At 36.8% G+C, this 15,880-nt stretch overlaps 1 protein-coding gene across 1 annotated transcript; it reads left to right on the forward strand.

The window, feature by feature from the left end:
* Positions 1-5,628: 5,628 nt before the first annotated feature.
* Positions 5,629-6,470, forward strand: LOC126491463 (proteasome subunit alpha type-3-like). The gene has a single exon (XM_050127151.1). The coding sequence runs from the start codon at positions 5,655-5,657 to the stop codon at positions 6,420-6,422; it is 768 nt and encodes a 255-aa protein (XP_049983108.1). The 5' UTR covers positions 5,629-5,654; the 3' UTR covers positions 6,423-6,470.
* The last annotated feature ends 9,410 nt before the right edge of the window (positions 6,471-15,880 follow it).

Below are 15,880 nucleotides of genomic sequence, written 5' to 3' on the forward strand. Positions count from 1 at the left end.
TTTTCCCTGTCAAGAACTCTTTTTGTTTGTGTTTAAGATCTCCTGGTGTTTATGGAGTTCATTTCTCATATAATTCCAATCGCTGTGATATCTAGCTATGAGCATTACAGTTTGATTTCTTCCATTGATCTAAAGGCTTTCTCTGAATTGTCATCAGTCAATCAATACCTATTTTTAGGATATTTTAAAGGAAATAATTATGTTTTTGCAGTACAAGCAATGTCTCAAAGAGAGTAATCAATATTTTGCCACATATTGTAGAATAAATAAGTTGATATATTTAAAGGAACAATGTCCTTACAGAGAACACCAAATCCTTACTTTTATTTTTCTGAGTTAAGATATGTAATGAAAACATTCACAGTTTCAAGTCAGTAAGCATATATGTACACTTAGAAGTACAGACAGATGCTAGGGAAGATTACAGAAGCATAGGACAAAATTTCCATTCCCATTAAGCTCAATTACGGCATATTACTTTGTTCAGAATATTGTCTTTAATCAAATAAAGGACATAAGCAAAATGATTTTGAACATAGCACCTACATGTTACACTATTACTCCTGCCCTAATCTTCCAGATTCTTCTCATTTTTTTTACTTACCGGTCAAAAACATGTTAAGCATTTTCCAACTTTATTATCTTTATTATGTTTTCCAAACAGTCACATATATTTCACTTGTGCTACTACAAGCATGAATGTAGTTAAGCACACTAATTTTTAACATTACTATAAAAATATTAAGATTATAATATAATTATGTCATCCCCATTCCTTTTCCTCCCTCCAAAACCTCCCACATATATGCCTTGCTTTCTTTCAGATTCACGGCCTCTTTTTTATTTGGATATTGCTACACACACACACACACACACACACACCTAAATATGTGACTACAACCTGCTCATCTGTATGATGTTACCTGTATGTATGTTTTCGGGGACAACCATTTGGTATCTGATACTCAATTTGTATGCTATTGTATTGAAAAGACTATTTCTCGCTTTTACCATTCCCTAGTTGCTGATAGTTCTTTGAAAACACACTAAATTTTTAATTTATTTTACATCCCAAAATGCATTCCCCCTCTCTCCTCTCCTCTCCTCTCCTCTCCTCTCCTCTCCTCTCCTCTCCTCTCCTCTCCTCTCCTCTCCTTCCCTTCCCTTATGTTTGAAATTGTGTGTGTGTTTCCAACATATATTTGATTTCTCAAGAATAAAATTAATTTATTTAATTCCTAACTATTTCTAAACAAGTAAACTTCAATACTTTGAAGCATGAAACCCTAGCCTCTTCATAGCTCTGGAACTTCAGTGGTTGCATACACTGAGGAAACAGAGAAACAGTCAATATAACACTGATCTTATCTAATTATTGCTATTCCAAATTAACAGGAATTACTGACATGATATGTAGTATTACTTAATACTGTAAATGATATCGAGCAGGTACAACTGGGACTTAAGACTACAGGACTGTCCTTCATATAATGAAGAACTATGTAGCCACATGGAGGATGAATGCCAGTTAACTTAGCAATTTCACCTAGCTGAATTCTTCTTACAGCCCAGCTCTGGAGCTACTTAAAAATAAGACAAATTGTGTCCAGGATCACAATATCTTCTGGCTGGAAAACATAGTTTAGTCGCGGCCTGCGTTCTTACTGCTAAATGACTACTCATTTCTTTTGGAATACAAGCAAAAATCTTTTTCCCAGCAGAACATTATACAGTTTTTATTAAAACAGTATTACTGCCAAATAGTCACATTTTCATACTCGTGTTTCATGTCTCTGGAGACTTTTTGGTGGGATAGAGAGACAGCATGGCTTTGCATCTCTGTCTCAATAAGATGCCTTTTAAATTGATCACACTACCAGCTTATGTATTCCCTTATGTTGAGTCTTAAAGGTCATCACATGCCACTCTTAACTCAGAGATACTGACTAATCAGTTCTTTCCTTTATCCAAGAATAGGCTTTTAACATTGATAAACATTTGTTAAAATGTTATGTGGGATGAACTATATACTTTATCCATTGTAAGTTGCTAAGAGATTAGAGTAAAACAATGTCACTGGAAATAGGTCCTGGGATACTATGTACCAAAGGTTTTTCTGAGGCTTTAATGTTGATCTATCGTATGCTGCTGTTTACCCCATTTATTGTGTTTGAATTCCTGCTGGAGCATTACATATTCATCTTCCAAAAAAGGAAAAGAATTTGTATCTCTTTGAATATTTTTTCCCACCAGACCACTCTAATTTTGAACGTATTCTTGATTTAGTTTTTCCTAATTATCATAAAGTTGTAGGATCATCCAGCTTCAGCTTGACTAGGTCATTGCCACTCTGCTGCACTTCTTTCCCTATTGCATAAAATACTAGACAGCAGTCCCACAGATATCATTTATCCTTGGAGTTAAGTCCAGATGAAATTTCAGAGTGCGTAAAATTGTCAATGTCCTCCAGTCCTGTCTCAATCTTTCTTTTAGGCACCAGCTGTAGGAGCTGCTAATGCTCACACTTTCTGTCATCTGTCTTCACAAAAAACACTACTCAAGAGCTCTGATTATTTTTTCCCATTTGGTTTTACTGACTAAGAAACATGCATGTCTCTTTATTAATGTACATATGCATATATGCATGCATACTTTTCCATATGAGGGTGTTTGGAATCCAGGAGACAACTTGGATGTCCTTTTTCAAGAAGGGCACCTTTCTCTTGAGACTTGCAGCTCATGAAATAAGCTAAGTTGGCTGGATAGTGGGACCCAGGAATCTGCCTCTCTCCAGCTCCCCATTTCTGGGATTACAATGATGTTATACCACTCAGTTTTGTTACACAGTTTATTTTGTTGACAGTATAGAACTCAAGTCTTGAAAGTGAGTGTTTTAGTTTCTCCCTAGCTCAATGATTATTTACTATGTTACGACCGGATTTCTTGAGTGCAGAACTGCATCCTCACTACAGTTTTGTGCTCATGGTATTCTGAAGTACCATTTCTTTTCTGGACCATGCCGCCAATACTCACCTACCCTGTCATCCCTTGACTTTTCCCTTCCCTCAGTTTAGTTTTCCCTGCCTACCTCTATTCCCCTATAGCTCTGCTATAGGCCCAAAGCAGTCCCTTTATTATCCAATGATATTCACAGCATAAAGAGAGGAATCCCACATCACTACTGCATATGTTCATTGAAGATTCTATGTTAGCATACTGACGAGATGCTGACATACTCATGTGTATTGCTGTACTATCCACAATGTTGAAGATATGGAACCAGATTAGATACTCACCAACAGATGACTGACTAGAGAAAGTACTTCCTTCTTAAATTTTCTGCATCTACTGACTTTGCGTGTATACACATGAATGCACACATATGCATGCTATGACTCACATGAAGAGGTCAAAGGGAGCAAATATTTCTTCTTCTACCTCATGAGTTCCATGTATCAAACTCAGGTCATTAGGCTTGGTGGTCAGAGCCCGTACCCAATGGTCCATCTTTTCTGTCCTGTATCTGCTTCCTTCTTCAAGCCTAAAAACCATAGATTTATTCCACAATACTTATTGAATTCTTTTCATTTTTCTCACATTTGTTTGATAAATATCAAACTCTATTGTCCAGAAGTATAAATACTTTTCTATAGTCACTGTTTGGATAGATGAATTCATGGATAACTCAGGGACCTAAAGAAGAAAAGATATACTTGGCAAAAATTGTTCTTGTTCATACAACATTCCCCATAAAGATAATGAACAGCAATGGTAGGAACTGGAAATCAAAGATATCTTACTTGTTTGGGCTGAGAGGAAGCAGTGCAGGTAGATAGAAAAAAAGAGTTCCTGCACCAAGGAAGACTGATTCTTCTGTTGCTATGGAAATAAAGCAATCAAAATTTATTTTTAGCATGATAAGTAAATGGCATCTTTCTAGTTATCAAAAATTAATACTGAAGACAGATTTATTTTCCTATTTTTTTCTTTATTTTGTTTTTCAGATAATACACCACAATTGCAGTCTCTCCTCTCTCCTCTCCTCTTATCCCTCTAACCTCCACTCTTCCCCAGATCCACTGCTTCTCCATTTTCCTTCAGAAAAGAACAGGTCTTCCAGTGATATCAACTAAACACAGCATTACAAGATACAAGACTAGTCATGAACCCTCATATCAAGTTTGGACAAAGCAACGAAGTAGGAGGAAAGAGACAGACAACAGAGTCAGAAAGCCCCACTAACACTGTTAGGAATCCAATAAAAAAAAAAGCTAAACAACCACAGCATGTATTCAGAGGGCCTGGTGCAGACCCATGCAGGCTCCAAGGTTGCTGCTTCAGTCTCTGTGAGCCCCTATGAGCCCTGCTTAGTTAATTCTGTGGGCTGTTTTCTCATGTTGTCCAGAACCCCTCTCACTCCTATAATCTTCCCTCCCCTCTTCTGTGGGTTTCCATGAGCATCACCCAATGTGTGCTCCCAACAGTTGCTCGAGGAAACCGCTCTGATGACAAATGGGATGGACATCAATCTATGTGTATAGCAGAATATCATTAGGAATCATTTCATTGGCTTTTTTTTAATCAGTTGTGTTTGTTTCTACCCTAGGTTGGCTATCAAACTTGATGCCAAGTAACCTGTCCTCAGTTTCTAAAAACTGTAATTAGAGGCACCTTTCAGTCCTACCTGGCATAAATATGATGTCAGAGGTACAAACTCCAATTCTCCTTATTGAACCACCTTCCCAGCCACCAAGAGTTTTTGTTTTGTTTTATTTTTCAAATATTCTTAACAATTTTATATCTTCTTCTTGTAAGTGGGAAATTTTAATATTAATCCTTTTATCATAACCAAATCCATATGTCTCCAGAAATGCACTTTTATAAGTCTTTATTTCTGTTGAGTTGATAATTGATTGAATTGTATACACTAAAAACATTAAGACAAAAAAAAATTTGTGACGTTGTTCAAATTAGAAATAATGATCAGCAAATGTAGCGTGATATTGACAAGACAGTAATGCATTGTAGAGCATATTAACCACATTTAATATTTGATAAATTATAACAATTTTTAAAGCAGTGTTTATAAAATGGCAGATTTTCTGCCTACATTGTATCCGTGGTGACAACAATTTGAGAGTTCCATGAGGCATCCAAGTGTCAAATTACAAGCTGCTGTATTTTCAACTAGATTTGTTTCCATTATTGATGGTATTAAGCTATACATTTAATTTCATATGTAAAACTTTCGGTTTTTCTTCTTCAAATATAATTATCTGAAGTATCTCCTTTTTCATTGAGAACTGAGCCTTCCATAATATCCCCATCCCTAGTCTAGACTTAGCAATAGTCTGTTTCCTCAGCCCCAACCTTTCTCTGTCTCTCTGTATCTCTCCCTCCCTTCCTCCCCAAAGAGAGAGAGAGAGACAGAGACAGAGAGAGGCACAGATGCATATACATCCCCAATGCATATTTTCCTATGAAGGTAGAGACTAGGCAGTACTCTAGGACCATTTAGATCAAGAGACAAGCTGTTCAGTCCTTTTTCCTTGGTCCCTGTAATCAACATCCCCCTCTGGAACAGTAATCAGTCACAGGTGTCCAATAAGAAAATTCACTTTGGGGATCGCTGCGCGGCCTCCGGGGTCGGCACCATGAGCTCCATTGGGACCGGGTATGACCTGTCAGCTTCTACGTTCTCTCCCGATGGAAGAGTCTTTCAAGTTGAGTATGCTATGAAGGCCGTGGAAAACAGTAGTACAGCTATTGGGATCAGATGTAAAGATGGTGTTGTCTTCGGGGTAGAGAAATTAGTCCTTTCTAAACTTTATGAAGAAGGCTCCAATAAACGACTTTTTAATGTTGATCGACATGTTGGAATGGCAGTCGCAGGTCTGCTGGCAGATGCTCGTTCCTTAGCAGACATAGCAAGAAAAGAAGCGTCCAACTTTAGATCCAACTTTGGCTATACCATTCCTCTCAAACATCTTGCAGACAGAGTGGCCATGTACGTACACGCTTATACACTCTACAGTGCTGTTAGACCTTTTGGCTGCAGTTTCATGTTAGGGTCTTACAGTGTGAATGATGGTCCCCAACTCTATATGATTGATCCATCGGGGGTTTCATATGGCTATTGGGGCTGTGCCATTGGCAAAGCCAGACAAGCTGCAAAGACAGAAATAGAGAGGCTTCAGATGAAAGAAATGACTTGCCGTGATGTAGTTAAAGAAGTTGCAAAGATAATTTATATAGTACATGATGAGGTGAAGGACAAAGCTTTTGAACTGGAGCTCAGCTGGGTTGGTGAATTGACGAAAGGAAGACATGAAATTGTTCCAAAAGATATAAGGGAGGAAGCAGAGAAGTATGCCAAGGAGTCTTTGAAGGAAGAAGATGGATCAGATGACGACAATATGTAGCATCTTCTTCAACATCTCTTCTCTTTTACATTTCTGTGGCAGTTTGATAGGACTAGCACCATAAATCATATGTACTCATTGACCAATTTTCATTAAATTTTGTCTTATAAAAAAAAAAAGAAAATTCACTTTTCTCTCCCGTATTTCGCCAGACCATAAAACCATGACCACGCTTAGTATCAGAGTGCAAGCAAAGGAACACATTAGAGAGGTTCCTAAAGTTTGATTATTTAGCACTATTTCAATGCATGGTGTGTATTTGCTCCTCTTTTTATACAGCATGTATAAGACCAGATTTAGATTAAGAAACTATTGTGAAATCTGCCCACATATGCACATTCTTGCTCACTAACCTTATGATGTGGTTTCTGATGTCTGCATTGTCCAAGAAGTTATTTTTTTAGTAAATATCTTAGCAGTGGCCTAGACTTCTTATAAACATACACTCTGCTCTGGTTTAAGTGTGTAAGCATCTTAGAAATCAGCAAGCCCATCGATTTACACTTGGTGTTGCTTACAATAATAAGGAACATCCTTATAAAATAATGGACTTAAAACTTTCTGAACTCTGACCGGGAGTTTTGAGACACCAGGCTGGTTACTGGGGCCAGTAACAGAATTGGCACACATGACACACCTAGAAGAGAAAATCATCTAAGGTGCAAAATCATTGCTTTAAAAAAAAAATCACTGCATTCATCTCATGGTGCACTGCAGAGAGGACGTCAAGTGCTCCAGAGGAATCTTCACGAATCAGAAGTGTATTGGTGAATCGTACTTACCAGCTCTAAAGTGTGCTTATCCACAAAGGAGCCGCACAAGTGGTGGCCCTGAACAAGTCGAAGATAGATCAGAACATTTCATTAGTGAGGTGTGCCTCTGCTTTATTCAACCACCGTCTCCTCCATTTTTATATGTCTAGAGACTGAAATTTTAAACTTAGTTTTAATATCCTGCACAGAGGCATGCGAGATTGCACTGGTGCCAAGAAGTGTCACACTGCTTTGATATGCAGTGACCTGACAGTCATTTACACCCAAGGAAGCACATGTCTGTAGAGCAGTCTGGGGAGTGAGAAAATACTATTTTTCTGTCCTCCAGGTGGTCAGTGGAATAATACATTCTGATTCATCTGTTGAAAAATTATTTCTTCAAGAAATTTTATCCTTCTGCAAGCAATAGAAAAACCTGAGTTATGTCAGATAAAGTTATATAAAGTTAGCCAAGAGGGTAATTAATTTCAAAGGTTATAATCCCATACTGTTACTCTTAGATATACATATGTGATCTGGCCAGAGCTTGTCCTACCCCATCTTTGTCTTTGGATGAAATAATGACAAGAAAATGAAAAGTATTTTATTTATGTAAACTCTCAATAACTCCACACTTACCAGCTAATAAAGGGAGGGCTATGTAGTGATATGGATTTCTCAATCACTTAAATCTAGGATTATCTGGCACACAAAAGGTCAAGTTTTCAGATTTTCAGAAGCAGGCTGACCCAGATCTTGGTCCTTTGTCAAAGATTCAGTGAATGACCATAGTTACACACACTACCTTCTTTATACTTCATGATATCACCAGTGTCCACTGCTATGAATTTCCTAGTAAACGTAGCTTTCTCAGACCCCCAAAGACAGAATTAAGATTTTTTTCCTTTCATACACCCCCAAAATACATTATTTCCCTGTAAATATTTATTCTATGTCCTCATATACCTGGGTGCATATTTTGTTTATGTCTGCCTTTAATTTAAACTGCAAACTCAGAGGGTAGAGAATGTATTTTCAATTTTTCTTTTATTTCTGCAAGCACCTTGCAATGCCCACTCACCTACCTGGTTTTTAAAGACATACTTGTGGAATTATTTAGAGTTGATTCAGAGAAAATACCAATAAGTCATCCTTAGTAATACACAATGAGAAACAAGTCTTGTTAGTTCTTTGCTTCTAAAATCATGAGCTCTATCCATTAGCTGTGAGCTTACATTACAGTTTAGAACTCATCCTCTGCTTTGAGATTAGAAATAAGTTCACATTTGAAAAGATTTCATGAATGCTCAGGAGCATTTTTCTGGAAAAATGATTTTTGTGATGACCTTAGGAGGCATTGCTTGAAAACACTTATATTTTATGTTTCAATTATATTAACTTACATGGAAAGCCCCAGGGAAGTAACCAAGTGATATTTTGAGACTCGGAAGACACCTCTGGCAATTGACATGAAATATATCATGAGCATGATCATGGCTGCTCCTGGAGTATGTGTTATTCTTAATTACGAGCTGAGAGTCCCTGTTGTTTATACCTGTAGCTTTATCCCATTCTCCTTTACCCTAGCTCTATACTTACAGCGCTGCATAACACTAGTAGGAGAAGTCCTTTACCTGAAGCATCTTGGGGAAACAGTTCAGTAATCTGATTTTCCATAAACTTTATTGAAACTATGTCCCCTAAAGTCATATGTCTTTAGAGCTAAGTCTGAAAGAAAACAAAATGTTATTTGGGTAAATTCTAGTGCTTTCTTCACAAAAGAGTAAGGGGCATTATGCATACATTTAAAGAATAGTCAAACATATTTTATCTGCATTATATGTATTTAGTAGATTGCAGTTGCCTACTTTGCTAATAATAAATGGCAATAATCTACTTCACAATTTTTTAAGATTTTGTAAAATATGCTTCTTGCTTAGTTTTCAGTGGGGTTCACCAAAAAAAAATCCAATTGTTTGGTTACAGAGGCAAATTAATCCATCCGAGATAAGGAAAGGAATAGTGGATCATATAGGGAGGACCTGAGTACTTATTTAATCTTCACATAGCTCTGTGGACTCCTACATATTACAAGTGTAGAAGCACCACAGGTTCCAGAGTCCAGAGAAGGAATGGAAGAAAGTTGCTAGAGAGAGATTGATCAGTAGGCACGGAGTCCTGGTGAGTGAGTCAAGAACACTAAAATCTGGGATTTTATTGAACAGTTCCCAAACTGTGGTTAACAATATAGTATAATGGCTATAGGAGGGGATTTAGAATCTTTTCATTAAAAGAAAAGATAGATTTAGAAGATAATTAATTTGCTAAATACCTAGAATTAATTATTATTTAATTTATTAGCACACAATACTGTAAACCATTAATAGATCAGATACTATGCCAATAGAGAACAGGATGAAACCTTTTAGAACTGAATCAAAATAACTAAATTTACTAGGTTGTGTTAGAGTTTCTATCACTATGAAAAAACACCATGATCAACAGATAAAAATAGTTTATTTCCTCTTACAACTCTCAGATTATATTCTATCACTAAGTAAAGTCAGAGCAGAAGGAGAAGATATGAAGTAATGCTGCTTGCTTGCTTGCATATTTTTTGCTCATCCTGCTTTCTTACATCACTCAGGAGGCCCTACTCTGCAAGGAGCTGGGCTCTCTCACATTAATCATTAATTAGAAAATTCTACAGACTTGCCTACAGGACAATCTGAAGGACGAGTCTTCTCACTGGAGGCGCTAGTCCCAGAAAACTCTACATTGTATCAAGTTGACAAACAAAACAAGATGATCTTTTATTTGTCTATTTTTTATTTGCTTATTATTTTTTCTGTATTTTATTTAGACGGATTTTACTGCCTCTTCATGCCACAGACCAGATTCCCATAGCTAATATTGTATGAAAACCGTTTATGGTTTCCTACTTTGGTGATTTGAAAGAAAATAGACCCCATAGGCTCATAAGGAGTGCCACTATTAGGAGGTGTGGCCTTTTGGGCATAGGTGTGGCATGATTGGAGGAAGTATTACTGGGGGTGGACTTTGAGGTCTCAGACTCTCATGCCAGGCCCAGAGTGGCATTCTCTAACTTTTGCCTGCTGTCCAGATGTAGAACACTCAGCTCCTCTCCCGCACCATGTCTGCCTGTGTGCGGCCATACCTCCTGCCATGATGATAATGGATTAAATCTCTGAAACTGTAAACCAGCCTCAATTAAACATTTTCCTTTTAAGACTTACTGTGGCCATGATGCTACACAGCTACTTCACAGCAATCAAAGCCCTAACTAAGACACCTGCAGAGAATGGAAGCTTGTCTCTGAGGACCTAGCTTGTTCTATTTGTCAGCTTTGGGGTGACTGTAACAAATTGTCTGAGATAATCAGCATATAAAAGAAACGATGTGTTTACTTCATTCTCTGGAGAATCAACTCAAAATTTGTGCAAACTTGCTGCGCAATTTTGACAGAGGACAGGTACTTCTTGTGAGTTAGTAGGACGCAAATGAGGCCTGGGTGGCCTAAACCTATCAAGAGTGTGCCCCTCCCCAGGAGGAGCATATGAACCTTTAATTTGTTCCTACCTCCTAGAGTTTCTAACACACCAATGACATCATTCTGGGGATCAAACCTTTAAAACATCGGCCTCCTGAGGGCATATAACCTGGGAAGTATCAGACAATGAAGTAAACACATTTATAAGTTAGCATTCTTAAATCTTCCTTAAATATTTAATTACATCATTTCAGACCATGTTTCCTCTCTCCTACTATTCCTAGTTACACCATACCCACGGGGTGTAAATGGGAAGAGTAGAAGAGCTGAAATGTCCTATACTTCTTTAACCGTTGTCACATATATATAATATACATGTATATATAATGTTATATATACATGTGCATTTCTAAATATATGTAAATACAGCCTGATCAGTTCATATAATGTTACTGTATGGACATGTTTTCAAGACTGAGTACTTAATATTGGATAACCATTTGGAGGCTTTTCCCTTGGGAAGAGAACTTCTTCCGCTCTCAGCTTTCTTGGTTTCCTGTAGTTCTTTGCTTAGTGTTGAAGCCACATGAAGTTTCCCTTCCTTGTTAGCATGACTATTAGCATCATCTTTGTTGCACAGGCAGTCACAATGATGAGACTTAAGGGGTGTAGCCTTCCTTTTCATTTCTAGGAGGTGACATCAAACATCAAATTTCTTGTTCCTCTGACTTTTTTTATCTTTCTCCTTCCTATTCTGCAATGATACCTGAGTTTTAGAAAATTTGTGTTGTGTACCCCACAGTCACTTTTTCTCTGCATTCTGGTTTGGTTGTGGATTTATGTAATGGTCTCTCTGTGGCAAACAGAGACTCTGTAGTAAGGGATGAGATCTATTCTTATCTGTGGATGTAAGAATCGATATTTACAATGTGGCTAGTGATTAAGCTGGTTTAGTAAAGCAGTAGTAGTAGATTCTCTTCTAAGATCCATGACCTTACTAGCCCTAGGTAGTCTGTTTTGTTTCCTGTACCAGACATTACTTCCATCTTATTGATCAGGTCCTCAATCTGATTATAGAAGTGTTTGTTACCACCAAAGTATTCGTGCAATGATTGCAGTATTAGGGTAATAGTGCCATGTCGGTCACTGTTGTAGTTCATAGATCACTGCTGGGCAGGACTGGTTGCTTCCCTCTCTTGTAAAATTATGTGGTGTCCTCTGGTACAATCAAAGCTAGTCCTCAGGGAAAAGGCTTTCAGATCATACCCAGCTAGGATCATCTGGGTCCTGTGTCCAAAGTGCATAGTGTCTTCCAGCAATAGGAATTACCATCCACCTTTGGGAGGCAATCCAAGGAAACAGCAACAGCTTATATTGTTTAGGGAGTCTCTTAGAATCTCCTGGCCAACAACCTGAAAGTGAGTTTCTCATTACTATGGCTCTTGAGGAGTGCTTTGTCAGACCAAGTCACATAACTTGAGTTTAACTTTTCTCCATCATAACAAAATTTTCTTTCTTAGCAATTTTTCATGTCTACATTTATGTTTACATCTGGATCTACATTTATGTGACTGGGTTCTTTCAGTCTCTTACATATTATTCTTGTCTTTTATTATTTTTGGCAGTGCTATTATCTTTCATATTCTTTATTATTTCATTACTTCTCCTCCTCTTCTCCCCCTCCTCCTTCCTCTCCTTCTCCTCCTTCTTTTTTCCTTCTTTTTCTTTTTCTTGGATCCCACTTAGTGTTATGTTAGATCACTTCATGTTGTCTCACATGTTTTGTATATTCTAGTCTTGTATTCTAAAACTTGCTTTCTCTTTTGTGGTTTCAGCTTCAATTGCTTTTCTAGACTTCATATTACTAAGTTTTTTTTTTTCCACAATGACAATTCTATCAAAAGAATAATTCAACTATGACATTTTTTACCACATTTGTAGCAATTCTACTTGACAGTTTCTTGCATATCCTGCTCATTTCTAGAACCTTCCTCTTTTTTATAGATGTCTTACATAATTTGCGTTACAACTCTTAACTCATTGGTCATAGCTTATTAAAGATCACAGTTTTTTGTATCTGTTTTTTTGACTCATTTATTTTAATGATGTTTATTCTTGATTGTGCTCTCTCTCTTTCTCTGTGTGTGTGTGTATGTATGTGTACTTGGGCAATACCTTGCCCAAGTATTGGTGGAGTAGATAAAGTCAATTTAATAGTTTGTTGAGTTAGTTTTGGAAACTTTTGTTTTCATATATCCTGTTTTGCCACAAAATCTTTTGGTTCCTCCCGTTTAGAAATGCTAGTGCTTTGTTCAGCGAGTCCGGTTTTATCCCAGGCTTTTTCAGACCCAGGCCAGCTGGCCTTGGTGAGTTCCTGATAGAACATCCCCATTGTCTCAGTGTGTGGGTGCACCCCTTGCGGTCCTGAGTTCCTTACTTGTGCTCTCTTTCCTTCTGCTCCTGATTTGGACCTTGAGATTTCTGTCTGGTGCTCCAATGTGGGTGGGGAAACGACAGAAATCTTTAATAAATAAATAAATAAAAACTAAATGCCAGTGCTTAGTGTTGGAACTTTGTATAATACCTAAAGCCAATCCTCAACATTATTGATCCAACCTTAGCTTCTAGTAGGACCCTCCTGTATGAACCACAGAGAATTGTCTCTACAGTTGGTTTTATTTCTCCCACTAACATACATCACAGGGTTTTACATAAGGAAAAAAATGATATAAGTAGAAACTACTATTTCCTGGTTCATTTGGTCAAAACTACTATAATTCATAAGCCAAATGTTCATTTGTTCATTGGTTTGTTGGTGTTCATTCTGAAACATTCTGTGCAGGGCTTATGGAATGGAGTTCTCATGAACATTCTTTCTCTCTTAGAAGGAAACAGAATGAATACTTCTTTTGTTTAACAACAAATGATTTGTTTCTTTACCTCTCCTCAAAAACAATGGGTCTTTACCTGGATTTCATTCTTCAGTTTCTTGAGGTATAAGCTTCTATTAATAAAATGGGCCATGCTAAGCTAAAATTTTGTGTCCATGTATAACTCAAGATAGCGCCTTCCCCTCTACCCCAGTTTCTTCCAATGAGTAACTAGTGGAAGCCTGTCAATTGGAGATGGCCGGTGAGTGTCCTCAGTGACTCTAACATTTACAAATGTTGTATGGTTTTACACCAGCTTCCATGCATATATAATAGTGAACTAAAATCAAATTATTTTCTTTTTTAGCCTACTTTCCCATTGGCTGTCTATTCATCCAGTGCTTTGTTGATGACTACTCCTCATTTTGCTCTACTCCTCTGAAAATTCTACCCATCACATATTGGAATCCACTTCCTTTGGTGGACTTGAGGCTTCCACTTTAATATGTCTCCAGGCCTTATAAATGTGTAGGTTATTTGGCTATACCTCTCCTTAAGAGAAGAGTAATATTCCCCTAAAGTTTTGGGCACCCTACATGAATGCATAACTCCTTATTAAAGACCTTTGGAGATATTTCCAAATATCTGCATCTAAATTTACTGAGATAAATAAATGCAAATCTAGAAGAGAAATGATGATTTGAGGTAGTTGAATGCCTTGAGACACAGTGAGACACACTGCATGACTAGATCCAAATATATATTTAATATTTAATGTGTTTATATCTTGCCTTGAAATATGCATTATTTTTCATATTTTAGTTTTTTATAATTTATATAAAGCCCAAAAGTTAACAAAGTAAGAAAAATATTTTATTTTTCTTCATTTGGGATTTGTTCATTTTATAGTTATATTTAAAGAATAAACTCATCATGATAGAAACTGAGCTTGTTTTATGAGGGTACATCAAACATTAAGACCTTTTATTAATCTGAAAGCATAATTTCTCTTACACTGAATGCAGGCCCATGGCACTCTGAGAATTTCAAAATAGCTAGAGATGTAGTAAAACATCATATAGACAAAACTGCAAATAAAAAGAAGAAGCCTAGAGGATACATTTTAAAAACTATACTGTTAAAAGAGTATAATTAGACATGCTGTCTGATGGATCAATATTCCCCAGGGTCCATTCACTAAAAAAAGAAAAGATGAGAGTACTAAACAGCAAATGTATCAATATCTCAATAAGGAGGAAGCAAAGGATTTCTGTGGGCAAAATGCTGGATTTGTAGAACCAGGGGTCACTGATGGCTTAGGAAACCCCAGGAAATCCAAAACAAATGTTATTCACTGAAACACTCCACTGAGGGTGTTCATGTGGGAAGAAGATACAGAGGGTTTGAAAACTGCATCCTTTGAAATCTCAGTGAAGTATGGAATATTTAATCCCTCGAACAATATTTGATGAATCATCAGGGGGTGGCTACTTTTGATGAGGTATTTTGTTACTTTGTTCCTTACAAAAGGCAATCTGAGTTAGATAGCATGAAAAGGCTGATCGTTCAGAGCCTCTTATATCTGAAAACTTTTGTGCAGCTTTCCAAAAATCTGCACGCCAGTACATAGTTTTTCAGTAAAATCTATACGAACAAACCACCAAACCTGTATTACCATGCTAATGAGATTGCCTGGCTGAACTTTTATTAAACTATTTATAAGAAAACAGAATACTTAACAAACCTTACTGTTTCATGTAATTTTTCTGACCACATTGGGAACATATTGGGGAAAAAAAACACAAGAAAGCTACATTCTCTCTTATTTAATGATAATACTTGCATTGGTTGGTTCATATGAACATTTAAGAATGCTGAATATAGTCAAGCTGTTAGAATTTAGGCTATTTTAACCAGCATGACAATGCCGTTTCCTATAGAATCCACAATCAACTGCTTGGAATGCTATAAATCTGATTCATTTTCTTTACATAACTCTATATCACATGCATTCATATTGATCTCTGTATCAGGTGATATTTTAATTTTAGTCCTAATCACACATTATAAGCATATTAGAATAAAGACAACACAGTATCTCAGTCACAAGCATAGATTAGTAAGAATCTTAATTCATTCTTTGTGACCAAAAATATATTTGAAAAGGATGGGTTTTATTTGGTTTTGTGTTTCTCTTTTTGATATCTTCTGCCTTCAAGCCTCAGACACTGAATCCTTAAATATCTTTGGGGACATTTTTGTCAAATAAACTGCTGAATAAGATATAATTGTCATCAAGTGAAGGTATCCTTGATTTTAAACATG

The sequence above is a fragment of the Alexandromys fortis genome, unplaced genomic scaffold (genome assembly GCF_014885135.2).
Source record: "Alexandromys fortis isolate MF-2015 unplaced genomic scaffold, M_Fortis_MF-2015_v1.1 scaffold_22, whole genome shotgun sequence".
NCBI classification, from domain to species: Eukaryota; Metazoa; Chordata; class Mammalia; order Rodentia; family Cricetidae; genus Alexandromys; species Alexandromys fortis.